General features: G+C 39.4%; 3 protein-coding genes across 3 annotated transcripts; all 3 read left to right on the top strand.

The window, feature by feature from the left end:
- Positions 1 to 1,572: 1,572 nt before the first annotated feature.
- Positions 1,573 to 2,865, top strand: MELLADRAFT_84107 (uncharacterized protein; the record flags this gene model as incomplete). The annotated part of the gene is made up of 2 exons (XM_007418673.1): positions 1,573 to 1,753; positions 1,811 to 2,865. The coding sequence occupies 2 exons, from the start codon at positions 1,573 to 1,575 to the stop codon at positions 2,863 to 2,865; spliced, it is 1,236 nt and encodes a 411-aa protein (XP_007418735.1).
- A 1,107-nt stretch (positions 2,866 to 3,972) lies between these two features.
- Positions 3,973 to 4,637, top strand: MELLADRAFT_69639 (uncharacterized protein; the record flags this gene model as incomplete). The annotated part of the gene is made up of 2 exons (XM_007418663.1): positions 3,973 to 4,472; positions 4,550 to 4,637. 2 exons carry the CDS (start codon positions 3,973 to 3,975, stop codon positions 4,635 to 4,637), a joined length of 588 nt encoding a protein of 195 aa, XP_007418725.1.
- A 4,982-nt stretch (positions 4,638 to 9,619) lies between these two features.
- Positions 9,620 to 11,278, top strand: MELLADRAFT_113923 (uncharacterized protein; the record flags this gene model as incomplete). The annotated part of the gene is made up of 5 exons (XM_007418678.1): positions 9,620 to 9,705; positions 10,147 to 10,328; positions 10,606 to 10,628; positions 10,718 to 10,873; positions 10,952 to 11,278. 5 exons carry the CDS (start codon positions 9,620 to 9,622, stop codon positions 11,276 to 11,278), a joined length of 774 nt encoding a protein of 257 aa, XP_007418740.1.
- Positions 11,279 to 18,081: the final 6,803 nt, after the last annotated feature.

The raw sequence follows: 18,081 nt of genomic DNA, 5'->3' as shown, positions 1-18,081 counted from the left end.
AAAAGAAAAAAAAAAAAAAAAAAAAAAAAGAAAAAAAAAAAAAAAAGGCCCGCAAAATCTCCCCCAGACGGCAGTGCAACATAACCACGGCTATGTGTGGTACCGGGCTTGTGATTTTGGGTGCATTGGTAAGCTGGAATTGTCCTCCAAATAGTTCATAATAGCACCACACAGCATGCTGGTCTGCTAGAAAAGATATCATCTTTTTTATACATTTGTACATACAGATCTATAGAATGATTACCATACTAGCTACATAGTTCTTGATCTTATGAAAGTTCGAGAGGAAGAGTTCAGCTTTCTAATGCACTTAAAATCGAGTGTTTTGAGGCAGATTTGACAAAGTTATAGGCGTTTTCAGAAATCAAAAGTTTCTCTAAACACTAATGAGCCAAATTTTAGTGCTTGTTACAGGTTGTAATTGGATGATTATGAAGGTTTATTGTTAGTACACTTATCAATACGGACTGTAAAAATATGGAAAAATATGGAGAGTGAAGCTCTCACCGCAGGGAACAAGATGCATATTTTTATTTATTTTTTGCCCTTCTCCTGGCCTCTCAATATTTTTGTGTATCAATAATTTAATTTTCTGCCCAGAAAATATTATATTTTGTGTAGTGTTTGGAAGTTCAAAATACCATGCATCAGGTCTCCTCCTAAAATCGATCAGGTCAGCCATAGACTACACCGGAGAAGTTGCAACCTATCTACAGAAGGTTAGGCGTATGATTCAGCTCTATCATGACAACGCTCAATCCTGGATAGTAAGTAAATACAAGCGACTTTCACCAATGAATCTATATACATATCAGGGAACTAACTTCTCTCTGACAGGATATGGCTCAAAGACGGCACAAGGCCACCAGAAACTCGGTCGATGGAAGTGCTATGCAGTGCCTCCTTTTGTTGCACACACTTGATGAACACATATTGGATGGAAACGTGGAGAAACCTATCTTATCCATCACTAGGAAACCAGTATGATAAGAGCCACAGAGCATATATGTACCTAATGGAGCATTATCTTGATTTTTTATCATAAGCGGTCAGATTGTATCTTTGCTTTTCTTTCTCATCTCACCACTTTCTAATCCTTATCATTAGATTTCTCCTTGTTTTCCATTTAGAAACTTGTATATTGTGTTTGTGTTAAAGTTGCCATCAAAATGCTGTATCTGCACTTAGATTTATACAAGTCTTTTTGTGCACATCATGAGTTGTGTAAGATTCTATATGGAGAAGATCCAGATAAACTTCCTGCTAAGACCGGTTAAAACATTGGGATTGGGCAGACTGATGCAAATAAAATTACAGCACTAATCAAGCATTCTTCCAGGCACTCATCTTTAGGCCCCGTGTCACTGAAATTGTGTAAGCAGACGCGGACCGTCCATTGACCTTAACTGCGAGCCCATTGTGGAGGAGGGAACAGTCATCCGATTCATACAGTGGAAGAATCCAGAAGTTGGCGGCTAAGGCGGCTAAGTACATGCTGACCCCACGGTGTTAGTTGTCCGCCAACACTAGATTTTGTGCTCCAAATCCAGACCACCGCTCACTGTGATCAACATGCCAGATCAGAGAACCAATCACCGCCACTCTACCAGTCATATCCACATTGAGGAAAGGGAGATTTACCAACATAGCATTGGTAAAAAGTGTGGTCTTGTGGTCAAGCTTTTGATCTCCCGGTCTATACGCCAATCGTATTTGATCGTGCTCTCTGCCTTTGTCTTATGGTTCTTCACAAGTAAGCATTTTATATGAGCCGACTTCCTTGGCAGTATACTGACCTGCTTTAATCTAGGCTATTCGGCAACATTGCATATCACCAACAAGAACTTGATTGAATTACAAGCTGAATTCAGATCTATTCGAGAAGGCGACATATCGGGGGATAATTCCATGGCGTTGAAGATTATGGATGAGAAATTGAAAGAATTAGGAAATCATGTCCGACGTATACAAGACCCCGAAAACCTTCAACCCATTTTGAATAGGTTGCACATGACGGAAAAGAAAGTAGATGAGTTGGAAACGCAAGTCCAACACCTTCAACAGGTCCACGATTACTGGATCTCTGCCTTTTCGATAGTCTCGCACGATCTTGGATTATGGGATGAGATAACTACGCTTCAAGTACCTGGTCAATTCACCCCGCTTTCCGAAACTCCTGAGTCGACATTGAAAGATTCCACCCATGACAAGATCAACAACGCGATGCTGAACTTTCGACAGTTCCTGCAAATGATTGAACATTTCAAAACCATTGCTCAGGACGCTCTGAAGACATGCACGAAGGACAAAGATGGTCGTCGAGATTTTGCATTTATACAGACTGGTGGTTCGGTGATTGCTGGCCTGACCTCGAAATCAATCAGTCTTGATCGTGGTGTACCCGCCCCCCTCGAGGGCCCAAGAAGATGGGGAACTCTCTTTGCCCCCCTTAGTGGCCGTCCCTCAGTTACGTTACCCGAAATCGTTTTGACTGGTGACGGCTCAATTGGTGCGTTCTGGGCCTTCAATGGCTCAAAAGGACAGCTGGGTATTGCCCTAAGTCACCCTATCAACATCGCTGGTGTCACAGTCGAGCACATTGGAAAAGAGTTGGCTCAAGATAGTATAGATGCAGCCCCTAAAGATTTCGAGCTTTGGGGTCTGGTGGAGGACAAAGATGTGAACTCGGAATTTTTCTTATTCGGTGCCTTTTACGATACATCAAAAGCGTCAATTGCCCAGACATTTGAATTTACACCGACAAAAGATGTTTACAACAAGGTCATCTTCAAGATCAATTCGAATCATGGAAATCAACATCATACATGTGTTTATCGTGTGAGGATTCATGGAATTATTTTGTGACTGAGGCTGCATGGTTAGCGGTCAGCTCATTTCTCAAGTAAACAGATCGTCATTCAGCTGATTCAATTTCTAGTATTTGGTATCAGGTGGAAGCCACTGCTTTTTGTTTGTCGTATGTTTTAGGCCTTATTGTCGGTTTGATTTAGAGTGGAATATACAATCCGGTGGTATCAGCTCATTGATTGTAATGGGAGTCCTTTTGTCATCTATTTTTCTTCTCCAACTACCCGCACCTTGAACTCTTCTTGCTTAAAAGCTCCAAAGATGAAAATGTTTCCACGAAGAACATCTTTTCAATTACCTTCTGTCCAAAGAACAAAAAATGTTTCTATAGGACAAGGGTTTCTATTTTCCTTCATGAACGATATGTTGGTATTCAAGTTCTTTTCCATTTTTTAAGCTGATATTTTCCCACTCAGTTTATCCCCACTACTAATATCATCCCCGTAGAGTTGCGAACTGCTTCACTTACAGGATCACATCGAGGGTTATTATGTTTCCTCTTCGCTTATGGCGTGCGTGAGGTTGCACATCATAGCTCCAGTGATCATCTGTCTGAATTCTTCTCGGCAAGATCACGTAGTTTGAGCCTAGTGATATGTTTCATCGGTAAAGTAATAAAATGAAATTATCAATGAATTTTAACAGATCTGTGGTTATATAAGACTAAGCTAAATAGTGTTAGCGATTGGTAGTCATAAAGCTTGCTTGATGTTGAGAAATTTAAAAATTAGTGCAGAAATCGTCTTATGTTTTTGACGTACAAAAGATTTCCGCCGAAAGAAAATAGGTCGCTGGTTTCGAATTGTAAGCAACTTTGAGTGGTAAGTATACGTTTTAGAAAAACGGTCAGCCTTCTACGAGTGAAACTTGACAGATTTACACCCTTTGTGAAGTGGGTTTGTGCACGATTACATATAACAACCCCTTTCATACCTGATTTGCGCTGCATTCGAGCGGTTTTATCCAGAGGTCGACGTAGCTGGACATCCATCGATTCCTCACTCGCGCCGGATTCCGCTGCAGCAAAATTTATACTGGTCAGTGTTTTCTCTATTTCTCATATTTCAAAAGCTACAAGTTGAAAGATTTTTTTACCCTGTAGCGATGGTGTTTCCACCTATACTAGGCCGCGTAACTAGCGGCATCTTACCCGGTTTAGAAGCCATCGCGTGTCATGAGCGAAAGCCAGATCCAAATGCAATCCCCGGAGGCGGCTCGACATCTCGTGAACGTGAAAGCAACTTTGATATCTACTTCAAAAGTAATCTGGAACCCGGGTCCTTCCACAAAATACCTGACTATATTGTTCAACATGTACGAAGACACGGCTTCCTAAACAGTGACGAGATCGAGCATCTTATCAGCTCGATGGTCTATCTGGAAGAAGCCACTGACGACATCTGGCAAGATTATTGCCAGGCTCGAATCATGCTTCGATACATCCACACGATGTTACGTTCAGAAGATCCCGAAGTCATTGCTCACCGTGAAATCTTGAAGCGTCAAGCAAAGGAGTCACGCAAACGGTACAAACGTTTCAAGTGCATGGTTCGACAATATCAAGATGACATCGGGCTTCTGTGGGCACTGATAGCTCAGGAGATGTAAGTTAAGGAATCAAAAAAATAACATACTGCGTTTGAATGAGATCATTCTGACTGACATGATACTTTGTCCACAGTAAACGCACCTGTGATGTCGAAGATGCTGCTGCTGCGAATAGAATGGAACCTGATGTCGCCGCGCCGCCCTACACTCATACGCCTTAAGGGACGGGTGGCTTTGGATCTTGATGTAATGGTTCAAGTGGTGGTGTGAATCATAAAGTGTGTATATGAAGTATAGGTGGAAGCTTGAGAAATAGATTATGCGTTTCTCTTGATTTAAAATGTTCCAGTTAGTCTATGAGAATATTGGCTATTTTGTTTGAAATAACATACCCCTGCTTTAACAGTCCAACAAAACAACTCTTGCATCCACTATCAAGGCCACCTTTTTCCAATAGTGAAATGGTCAAGGTGAGGTCTTTAAATCCGTGTTGTGAATTTTACATGTATGCTACAACGGGAAAGTTTTTTACGGAGAAAGTTTCTTTACGGAAAAACCGTAAAACATTGGACTTGACACCCCTTACAATTTCATGGTCAAAGTTTTCCACGTGCAGTCAGAGGAGTAAAGTTCAGAGTTTCTATGGGACAACTCTCAATTTGTGAAGCGCTTCAACTTCCACCTTCAAACACCATCATAAGCTACCACTTATAATTGACCCTTTTTCCCTTCAAGTAGTTGATGCACTCTATTGAAAAGATCTTCAATAGAGTGCATCAACATCTCATATACCTTAAGACTGTCACATGATCCACCGTCGTGCCAGCTAAATGATGCGCATACATAGGATTTCGCCGCAAAAAAACATCTCATCAAACCTGCCTTGCGCTAACTTTTTACGAGGCAGTGAACGGTCATATTCCGCGCATGCAAAGCTTATTGACTGAATTAGAGGGCTGATTCTTTTTTTGAAAATGGCTGGTTATTACAAAACACTCAGCTCAACTCATCAGATAATTTTTCAAAACCATCGGCATGAAACTGTTCTCTGGCCATGTTTATTTCTTTGTAAATTTCATTCTTTAATTGTTTTTTGTTGACGTTATAGGCATTGGTAACTCTACTTTCTTGGATGGGACGATTGGTTTTTGTAACTAATGATGTCTATCAGAGCAAAATAAGACTTTGGAGCATCATATTGATTCCAAAGTAGATCCTATTTTTTCGGTATCAGGAGTGCCAGGATGAGATGATTGAGGAGAGCGGGATTGGATCGGACGAGAAGAGGCGACAAGAAATGGCGGTGTTGAGTCGCAGGAAAGAACGTGACCTTAAATCACATTGAGGTTGAGCGATGAGAAGATCCTTTCGCATGATATTCAAGTGATTCAGTGGATTGAATCGCGTGAGGTGTTCAGTCGCATTGAGGTGCCGCGAGCCTGAATCGCTTGAGCGGTTGAGTCGGATTGAGTTGAGGCGATTAAGGATCGCGTCATCGTCAAGTCGCGTTGAGTAGACGCGATCCTAAATCGCATCTGGGTAGAATCACACACATGTATGTGATTTGACAGGTCCAATCGCTTGAAACCTGCGCGATTTCACATCGCACGGGACTTTCATCGCCTGTCACATACGCGATACGAAATCGCATCTCACCTTGCTATGTGAGCGCGTATGCCGAGATGCGACACAATTTTGTTGGAAGTGTACATGCAGCTAATCCCCTGTTGCAATCTTGAGAGAATTCTATTGCACTGTGATCATGAAGCTACATTCAAAAATTTGCCCAGGTCACAAGGATAACAGGAGATCATTGTGATTTTGAGCTGTTATATGAACCCTATTGAGCCCAACCTGGGTTCCCTCCTCTAAAAGCTTCACAAGCACTTTCAATTTTAATGATGTACTCAACCCAAATCTCAAAAACTTCATATCTTGAGACTTAGGCTTGTGGGAGTGTATAAGATCAGCAAACCAAATCCTTGCCTTTGAGTTAGCATCCATTATTGCTCAAATTGAGAAATTTCCATAGCTTTCCATGCCATTGAAAATTGAAACCCCCAGTAAGCTCAGAACATGAAATGGCGGCGCCCGCCGCCTAATTTGCTAGTCAAAGTTAATAAATTCAAATTATAGAATACCGGATCAACTAAGTCAAGGAACAAAGTAAATAAAGAAGAAGATGTCATTTCTTGGTCAAATAAATCAAACTGAAGGAAACTTAGACACGGTTTTAACTCGGGCACAAGCAGCCGCTACTGGAGTCAGACTCGGAAATCGCCTAATAATGCCTAAAAGAGGGACAAATGGAGGCAGCAGACCAAGGAGCAATGCATCGCACAGGACTCCAACAAACCTTAAGAAGAAACGTATAGAAAGACCAAAAGGCTTGAGGAAAACGAGAGAAGGAAGAAAATCTAAGGAGACTCGTCAGAACGAGATTCAAGAAGATCAAATAGAAGAACATCAAGAAAATCAAAATGAAGAAGAATGGAAAGGAACAGTGAGGAGGAAGAAGGAGGAGGTGGAAGTGGTGAAGAGGCAGACAGCGTGCGATCAACGCACCAAATAGGAGGCTGGGAAAAGAAATCCACACGTAAAGTCAACACAATGTCAGCCAATATATGAGGCAAGACAAGTGAAGATTACAAAAAGAAATTACCCCCTTGTTTGTTTTATTTTGATTTGAAGTAGGAACGATACGGATACGTGGGAGGGTTTAATGCCTGGCCCGGATTACAGTTGGTGTCCATTAGCCTGGCCCTGCTCAAAATAGAGATCCAGCCTGACCCGGCTTACAATTGGTGTTCAAATTCAAACTACCGTATTAGTCGTCCCCAAAAGGAAATCGAAACATTGTACTGACATACTTTGGATTCCGTTCACAGTGGGTTTTTTTGGGAAACAGATCCCCAAAGAGAAGCACTGGGAGTTCTCATCCAAGAGGCTTACCACAGAGGAGACAATGCGGAGGCTACTGCTTTACTGAAGGTGTTGAACAAAGGCCAAAATCAACCTAAACAACACAATCCTTACATTATGGACGAGGACAATACTCACTTGAACAAATCTAGCAAAACTTCTGTAGCATTTGTACGGGAAGTCATCCCAGAAAGAAGAATCGTTCAGCAACCAGCCCAAAGTCAACCAGTTGAAGCTCAGGCAGATCCCGTAGTCCTCCAACCTCCAGTCTCAATCAAAAAGGACGTTGAGTTGTCAAATTCATCAACCTGGTTTGAAGGAGTGTTGTCCAAAGAAGAGTCCGATAACGCCCATGCAATCATGAACTCTAAGAAAGGGACGCTTGAGATGAAGAACAGCAACGTAGTTCATAACGGACAAATTTTGAGAAGTGGAAATGCACAAATGACAGAATTGTTAGCGCCATTGTCTCCAGGTTTAACTATCATCCTTGAAGGACTCACCTCGTACATCCAACTCACTGTGTTTGACAAAGAATGGTTGATTAAGGATCAAAAAGTGTGGTCATCTAGAGCTACAAAATCAGATAAGAAAGAATCAGGTGAAGCTCGGATATACAGGGGAGATGCTCCTGTAGAAGAACTTACAATAGATTTCAAAGTTTGGGGCGACTGTATGGAGCTCTTCTGTTCTCATTTGGTAGCATGCGGTTGGGAACCAATTGCCAAACAATTTGAAGGCCATGTCGCAGTGGTGAAGAAGTTAAGGAAAGACTTTGGCTGGATGGTGGCCTTGAGATACTGTAGGTTGGTTTGTCACGGGGTTATGCGCAAAACCGTGGATAAATCTATAGGAAATCACGCGGAATTACAAGAAACATTATTAGTAGAAGCTAAGACAACCGCCAAGAGCTATAACAAAAGACATTATAAAACCAATCCCTATGCACCAGGAAAGCCGAAAGCTCATATTTTCCCCTTAACAAATAAATCAAAATCTAATTTGACTTCAAACTCGACATACACAACAGCCCCAACTGAAAATCGCCACGCATATATCAGTAGCTATAAGGGAAACGGGAAAAAGGGAAAAGGGAACGGTTACAAAGGACGCCATGACGATGGTAGAAGGCGTGATGACTGGAAGCATGATGATTGTTATGCTGGAGACCATTATGCAAGCGACAGATATGCTGGACACAGGAGCAGAAGCCAAAGCCCTGACCGAAGGGATATAAAGAAACACTACAGAAAGCTGACCCTTTACGAGTGATTCCCCAGCCTGAAATCCGGAACGTGGGTTGGGTGGGCAACACTTTGACCTTGTATGGAATTGGGGTAATTGTTGGAAAGCAATGGTCACAATCATAACATTCAATCCTGGAGACGGTTCACTAACAAAACTGGACAGAATTCACCATTAGTGTGATTTTCCAGTTTTGTCTTGGGTAGAAACCTACCTTTGTGAATCCATTTGCATTCACCATCATTTACCCGCCGCGTTGCTACTCCTTGCCTCAAAACCACTCGGAAACATCAATGCTGTGAGCGCTATTCATTGTTCCACATCATCTGAATGTAGCATATGGATATTCATTTCCCATAATCACACAACCCATCCCATACCAAAATACCTGGACTGATCGAAATTCCTATCCTCGCATCTAAGCAGACATACGTTTCAAGTCGGATTTTTCACATACATCATGGGACTCTTTGAGTGATTTTAAATTGTTTGGTTTGTGGATTTCTTCTTTCTTGAGTGGCTTAGATCCAGTGAACAATTTGAATAATGACTACGTCTAAGAAGTATCCATACGGATCATGAAAGTAAGCAGCCTCCGTTCTTCAATCTCAAACAAAAAAGTATTCATTTGATGTGTGTGTTGATATCAATGTCATCTTTGTTTACAATTTGTGTCTAGATCACCATGGCCAACTTTGAACAAATCACTTTCAAGACATGATAATCCAATTCCACATTCGAGAGCACATAGATCCAAAGTAGGAGACAGATTGGAATCCTAGGATGGATCGCATTAATTCATATGGCTTGATGATAATTGGACTACTGTGAATTTGAATCGATCCTATATCTACACTTGAAGTTTGATCAATTGGATCTCAATGGTCAAATTGAAATTATCAACCAAGTTTACAAAATTATTGCAAGTATCTAATCTATACCGCATTCCCAATCCCATTCATTGAGCATTTCAACAAAGTCACTCTTGACCTTCTCAACCTGAACTTACCCATGAACTAACTAAAGTTACTCAACAATGTCTCTATTCTTAGAGACTATTGTATTCTTCACTGCTACTGTAGTTAGTACTGGTGTTGCAAGAGGTGTTAGTGGTCATACTGGGTAAGTCTCATCCCTCAAAATTCAGAAATTCTTTTACATCATCTTCAACTGTATCCGTTGTGGTTTTCCTTCTTATGACTCAATCCGATCATGTACGCCTTTTGCTTGATCGGCTCTGAATTCCGATGACTTTCTGACTTGTTACAATATTTTACCAGATTTTACCTTGACTAATTAAGCCACCTTTGTAATTTTCAAATCACAGGCCCTTCTGATCCTGTGTCAGTGAAATTGATGCTGATTCAAAGAAACTCAATCACATTGTTTTTGATGAAGCAGGTCACCAAGTCGCCACTCAATAACTTCTCTCTGCCCTTCATAGAGACCTCCTGCTCCAGGGCCTATGTACTACTGCAGGCTCAGGTGAAACTTCTCGGTCATCTAGCTAGATGTGAAATATGAGGAGGTGAATGTTGAGGGGAAAAATGATGGCTCTCAAAGCTCTTACCCATCTCTCAATTCACTGGCCAATGTTTCTCTTATCACCTCTTCCGGAATTATCAACCCATCTGGTCGAGATGGATCTTTTAACCTGATCACTTCTGCTCTCAGTCAAAACTACAACCAATCACCTACTATAGCCATGCAGGTCTTGATAGGCGCTTCTCCCATCTTGGAGGGTCGTAAGACTATCAACTTATTGGATATATCACCTCATGGTGTTATAGAAGAAGTTGCAAGCTTATTCCGTCGAGTTTCATCTTGATATGCCATGTTCTATTTTCTCTGGCGCATTTGGAATCATACGTCCAGATCTTTACGATCCCAATTACGAGGGTTTCAAAGCCACACAGTCTTGTTCAGGTCTGATACCATCAAGCAATTTATTCCAGCTTTGTCATTACCTCTTACACCCAAGGATCTATCACATGTGCTAACCATTTGTGGTGTCAAGTTCAGTAGCGGTTGATTGGGCCACATGTGTGAGTGATTTCATGTGATAAATTTCAAACTTGCCAGTCTTTGTAGCAACTGTGCACTCAATCTATATTTCAATCATTTGGACTTTCAGGGCCTCTTGTCAACCATTATCGCCCTCGCCAACCAACACAGGACCGTATTATGTCTTGGTCCAGATGGTTTGCAGGAAGGGGGCAATGACGCCAAAGCAGCCAGACTTGCTGAGGCTCGAAATCTCAACATCACATTGCTCATTGACATTAATAATGTATGTTTGACTCGTTGAACCATTGCACTTGTCTCGATTACTCATCAATCAGCTGCTACTGCCTTTAAAGACCTGAAGGATTGGGAATACAGTGATAATGTGGCTACAATCCTCCAATTGTTGTCCTCATCTACCTCGCCATACCTATATATTGGCAATACTAAGGAAATGGATGCCTGTTGTGTGCAATTCAGTAAAGCCATCAACATGGTCTTAGACAGGATGTCAAAAGAGGACATTACATCCAAAGTAATTTGCATCAACTCTGATCTTGAAGGTTCAACTGATCGCAAGGTCATTCATCAACCTCATCCTGGAATCTTTATTCATTCTGGTATCATTGAGTTTGCTAACTTTTGTGCTGCTGCTGGATTTTCTTCGATCTGTTTTCACAACTTGTGTTGAGTTACTTTCTTTTTGAAAGAGGACAGCCAAGAATATTAGTACGGTGGTGATTATGTATTGGTACCAGGAGAAGATTAGGTGAGTTGTGCCTTTCAGCCAACATATAAAGTGGCTCTGAGAGGAGCTAATCAAACGGGGTCTTTCTTTGAAAACTTTTTAAAGTTAATTGATTTTGAGAAATTGTTCACCAAGCATCAGATGCAGTAGATCAAATTAGACTCAAAGGATCTGATCTTGGATTGGTCAACAAATCAACCTTGAATGTGATTGATGAACAAGCCATGAGTGAATATAGATATCAAAAGTTTGACTTGGTAGTAGAAAGAGTAAATATAGAAAAACATGTTATTGGATCCCTTTATCACAATAACATCAAAGAAATCAGTAACTATTGTATTTCATGATGAGTCTTGAATAGGTCTGTACATCTGTCGATCAATTCTCAACATCTCAAAACTAGAATTTGATTAGCTCTTCAAAGTCTTTTGTAATCAAGAAATCCTGTACTACAGAAGATAGTAATCCTTCATCTTCAACCCCTCATCTTGATCAGCTTACAAAATCTCACACCAAGTAGCTATTTATCATACCGAAGAAGCTACATTTTGTCATTGAAGACTTTCAGTTGAACAATCAGCTGTTTTTTCAATTTCGATGACTCAAGTTAGTTGAATGATCAAAAGTTCTTTGGAGCATAACCTTTCTAAATCTAGAAAATGTTTTTATCGAATAATCAGAATCCACAAACAGACCAAAATCTTGATGAGGTAATTATACTGGAAAATGAGACATTGCTCTGGTTGAAAAGGCTCGGAAACGTTTAAGTACATGGAGATGGTGTAATACTCACTCAACCTCTGGTTAGATTTTTTGTAATCAAACATAAGCTCATTTTTACTATACTACCAGTTGGTTTCCTTGAAAGACCTTGAATTAAACTGTGGAAAAACTTGTGATTTACTGATATCATTTTGATCTGTATGGCATCTAATGCTACTCATTCCACTTCACCCCTCCCTCAACACAACGATATTCCCATTTTTATGGTCTTATCAGAAACATTACTAGGACCATGAATCTCAAATCAAATTGTATTGCAATCCGTGGTCACAATTTAGTAGAACACCAGAGGTGTTCAGGACTGGGGTTTTGAAACTCACAGGGTTTTGTCAAAGTCATACAGCTCAAGTTGAATTACATTCACTCAAGGATGCTGTTGGTGATTTTTCAAAGAAAGAAATTCCACAAGACTTATCTCAGAAGAAATTGGATTGATTTTGGTTGTTTCTCCAATGTATGCAGAAGGTTTTTTTTTTCAAGAAAGAAAGTCCACGAGAGTTATCTGAGAAGAAATTGAATTGATCTCGGGTGTTTGTCAAATATATGCAAGGTTTTGAAGGTGATTTTCCCAATGCAAATTGTTCGCTATTTTGATTTTCTTGAATCTTTGTTTGTATCCTACAATCTTTCTTGCAGAGAAGTTGGAGTTGAGATTTTTACTAAATTCTTCAAAGTTTGCTAATCAAAATCTATTGATTATGAACTGAATTTTATCTTTTAGCTAATCAGAAGGCTTACAATAGAAAGTTATACCATGAGCATCTCCACCCAGTAAAAATTGTCATGTTAAAACAAAATATTGAAAGAACAATAGCTCACACCTCAATTGCCTGATATTGATATCTAACTAGCCAAATTGAGCGGCGGGCGCCGCGCTCATAAGAAGGGCCTATCTTAAAATGTTTCACAAAGAATTCTGAAGGTTATTCAGGAACAGACATCAACTAAGAAGGAAAGCTTTTTTAAGGGCAATTTGTTGAATTTCTTTCATAATACAAACAAGATCACTGTAAATATTATGAGTAACACAATGAAAGCCCAATCCTATTACAAGTAAGACCATTTGAGGAAGGTATGTTCAATTGTTACTGCTGGCAGTAAGCCAAGGGGAAGGGGTGGGCTGGGTTGTGGAGGCCATTCTCCTTGTGATCCCCAAGTGTGGTGGGATCAAGGGTTGGAAGAAATGATGGTGCTTGTGAACAGACGTAATGCCACACTTTTGGAGTGGGGTGATAATATCCTTGCCCTAAGCCTGACCCCCTAATCCTAACCCCTAACCCCTAATGGTTTCAGTATCAGAGTACATCAATTATCAATTTGGCTCAGAATTTTAGATACTTTGAGATTAATTCTTTAATAAACAACTACTTAGTTTTTACTTGAAGCGGGTATGCATACCTAAAAAAAACTCTATTTTGTTTGTTATTGTAGAATCACTCATGAGAAAATACAAATACAGGGATACTTGTCTATGACAACATGACAGCAGTGATGCTTACAACCAGAATGTAAGTGTGGCTACTTAGGGTATGCAGAACAATACAGTGGAGTCCTCACTGAGGAATCAGAATTACAAAGCTAGGAATAACCATTGACAGTTTTAAGATACAAAGTTGTGTGCTGTATGCTTGAACCATACACAATGCAGATGACACTGGCTTTTGTACTCAACTGTGATCCAATTGCAAAACTAAACCTGATTTGGTAGCTATTCTAGACCCAGATAGTGGCAAGTGTTCACATCTTCTAATTCCATGGACTCCATGGAATCAGTAGATTGATGGAGTATAATTGAAGCTATAGGCTGAAAACAATTGGTGGTCTCCTTTTGAGTTGAGCATCAATAAATTACCAGGGGCTTTTTCTCATTTTCTTAGTTTGTATCAGAGCAGTTCAAAATCTGTTAGGTATTGTAGCAATATAATTCAATTGTGTATTTGTAGTATGAATATAAAACAACAGGCTTTCATTGGTGACTGGAGGTAGGTACATTGAACCAACACCTTTGTTGAGAGTAGTAATGATCCAAGGCTCTTAACCTAGGGTAAGACTGAAGATTTATGAAATGCACCAGTGACATTAGTGTTACTCAATGTCTAAGTAGATTTCAACTTCTTTCAAACCTAGACTCTTGGTTTTGTTTTTGATGGAGAAAAACTAATATATTACCCAAAAAATTGTGAAATTGGGAATCCCTGTGCTTGCTTATTTTGTTGATAACTTCCTTTGCTCATGCCACACACTGGCTATCAAGTTATGCGACCAAACACCTGCTAGCATGACACAAATATGGCCATTGATTTGAGCCATGATAGAGTTGTTAACCGGCCACAATGACCAAGAAGTCTTACTTTTTCCAGTCAGGGCCTGGTCTTTGTAAAGTAAAGATGTAGAATTTCCAGAGAAGTCAGAGTCTACCTTTTGACTTTCAGTGCCACAACATGACCCACATTTGATCTGTCTCAAATATGATATAAGACTTACAATCAAAAAGTGTGTATGAATTGGCATGTTCATGAACCACAGGCATTGAGTGATTGGTTTTGTGAAGGCTTAGTGTGTTATATCTATGAAATATCTGTATTCATATTTATTTGTATATATGTATTCATATTTATTTGTTCTAGTGAATTGGGGTGTCTTTCCTGTGTTGACTCTATGCCTTTCCTGATTGATAGTGTAGCTATTCAGTGTTTAATAGAACTAATACAAAATGAATTCTCAAAAATATAGGCTCATTTGAGACATTGAGTATGTCATGTTGAGCTATGATGATCAGAAGTAACACTACACAAAATGTCATCTTTACCGGGCGGTAAAGAAAACTACTGACATAGAAAAGTCCTGAGGCAACAGGAAGAGAGCTAAAAATCTGAAAAAATATGCACCTTGTTCCTAGATGTTGGGGCGTCATGACGAGTATTTTTTTGTATTTTACACACCAATATTGGTTAATGTACTAACAATAAAGGCTGAGAATCATCAAAAACCCACCTGTAACAATACCTGAAATTTGGCCCTTGACTTTGAAGACAGGATTTTGGAATCTTCAAACATCAATAACTTTTGCGGTTCTGAATCAAATCACTCGATTTGAAGTGCATTAAAAAGGTGAGCCTTTCCTCTACATTTTTCATTGAGACATCACATCTGTAGCTGGTCTAAAAAAGTTCCTACAGAGCTATTCATGCAGAACTGTTTGAACATATGTAGAGTGTTTAAATGACTAGATAGCACCTTACTAGCATTATGAAGTGTGAAGGAGAATAGTTCAGCTTTTGAATGAACCAGAAATCGAGTTATTTGGAGCAGAATTGCAAAAGTTATTGAAGTTTTTAGACCACAAAATATTGCCTTCATACTCATGACCCAAATTTCAGGTATTGTTACATGTGAGTTTTTGATGATTTTCAGCGTTTATTGTTAGTACATAAACCAATATCTGTGTGTAAAATACAAAAAAATACTCATCATGACGCCCCAAGATCTAGGAACAAGGTGCATATTTTTTCAGATTTTTAGCTCTCTTCCTGTTTCCTCAGGACTTTTCTATGTCAGTAGTTTTCTTTACCGCCCGGTAAAGATTACATTTGGTGTAGTGTAAGGAAGCATGCATTTCAAATCAACAGTTTCTTATTAGGGTTTAGAGGTTAGATGGCAAACACCCATAGAATGTGTGATAATGACTGTTGTTGCACTTCATCAAAAGATAGGTGAAAGACAATTCATGAACTTGATAAACCCCAAAATTCTGGGTCTCAGTCAATTTGATTCCCAGCCAAAGAAGATATGAGGGGTTGACTAATCATATTTCTAGATAAATTAAGACATTCATGATTATTACTTTTGATCAAAGTGTACTATCTGGTGCTCTTTGTTAAAGCATTTGGTACCAGGCTTAGCAGGCTATCAGATTGGAGAGTACTGGATTGCTGCCTGGAAACCTAGATGGTGGACTGCTCTGCTACCGGATGTGGCAGGATATCAGGTAGCAGAGGACTGATGAGTACAGGGTTCAATGTACAATCAACACAGTCACTGCATTTAGCAGTGAGCATCACATCATAATCTTTATCAATACATTTGACAATATTGTAATATCCTTTGAAATTGGGAAACATAGTAAAGATACCAACAGGTGTTTGAGAACAGCCCCAACTTTGCTCTCTATTTGGCCTTGTTATACATGTAAAACTTTCTATATCTTCAGATCAAGCATGTTTGGAACCAATGGGTTTATGAATGTTCTTAATGCCCTGGGAAACAACATCTTCACAAGTTGATACATTTATACAATCATTTTTCAAGGGCAAATGCAATAAAACAGTGTGAAATGTAAAAACAGTGGCAGAGGTGAGAAACATGACCTGGAAAGCAATGAGGAATTGATTAAATGGACAATTTGTGTGTAATTTTTCTCCGAGCCAGCTTATTGGAGAGTGCCAAGACATGACCGCATTGTGGAACTTGGGTGAATTAAAGTATATCCTACCTTATGCCAAATCCCAAACCTAAACCCTAAACCCTAAGCTTATACACCCTAACAGTTCTAACCAAGTTGTGTCTTTCAAAGTTTTACCAGAAGTTCAGTGTTATTGTTCCTAGTAGATGTCCTGGTGGATAATGATCTTAACTTTCAAATCTATAATGCTGAATGATGGCCATTTCATGGTTTCTTTGAATCTATGGTCCTGTTTTAACTTGAATAGTATAATTGATTATCATAACTATGTTACAATGATTCTCTCAGGGTTGTAATACCCCAGCTAGCAGCTCTTGTTTTGCACATGCCATTGTATAATCCACTTCAATCCATTGACCTGTCAATTTCAAGGATGGTATCAATATCCATCTCAAATGATCAAAAGGAGTACTCTCAAACATTTCAATAACAGAAAAAAATATCAATGAGGAAACCAAAAGGTACAAAAAGATAAGTAAATCTATTGCTCACAAATATTTAGTGATGCAATTTCTTAAAAAGACTTTAGTTCCTTCTACTGAAGAGAAATATGGAAACCTATATCATGGCGTGGTCAATTGAATTCAATAACCAACTCAATGAATATGAAAAGGTGTTTCAAGCAAAGAGCTTCAGTTCACAACCATATGGTAAGGAGGTTAGATAAAGATTTCCAAGTTGACTCAAAACTAAAACCATAACAGTGATTTACAAACTTGTATTATCTCTTTTTTCAAAGTGCAATAGGATGGTGGTTTGATTGAAGTCAATTTGATTTTTGGTATCAGATCTATAATTGAGTCCTGGTTTTGGATTGCTCAAGCTGAATCTAAAAAAATCTCCTAATTTTATATTTACATTGTACATTCCTATCATGAGGGAACTCAAGACTGACCTTGTATTCTATCACCTTCTTACCTTTTCCAAATTTGTGTTCTCCTTCTTCACTTATTGTTCCTGAATGTTTTCACAAACTCCAATCGTTTCGAAATCTTCAGTTCTGTTATGATCTGATAAGAGATCCCCAAAAAAGAGAATTAATCTTGAATTCCATTGACTTTGCTTATAAAAACACCAGAAAAGTATCAAAATTACTCACAAAGGTTAGCCTTAGATAAAAATCTGAAGCTTTACATAAATCTACCGAATGGTTTAATCCATTAAAGGTTTTGCATCTAGCTTTAGTTGTAAGATTAGTATGTAATGAACCATCAACTTGATTTGAAATTTTGGGAGAAACTTTTTTATCTAATTTCATCATTACTTCTAAACAAATTGTACTTGATCTCTCTTGAAGGGTTGCTCAAGGGCTCATCTTGCTGTCGATTTCCCTGTTCGGAGATGCGATATCCTGCTGCAGCGTCTTCCAAGATGTCCGTGGACCGGCTGGAAGGTGCTGCACTGTTTTGCAAGATATCAATATTGGATTCTTGTGCAGTTTCAACGGTATCGCGCAAGGCATTTGAGCTGTGTCCAGGAGACATCGCTTCATGAAAGTGAA

Source organism: Melampsora larici-populina, assembly GCF_000204055.1.
Source record: "Melampsora larici-populina 98AG31 unplaced genomic scaffold MELLAscaffold_100, whole genome shotgun sequence".
NCBI lineage: Eukaryota > Fungi > Basidiomycota > Pucciniomycetes > Pucciniales > Melampsoraceae > Melampsora > Melampsora laricis-populina.
This window is presented reverse-complemented; position numbering and strand designations above follow the sequence as displayed.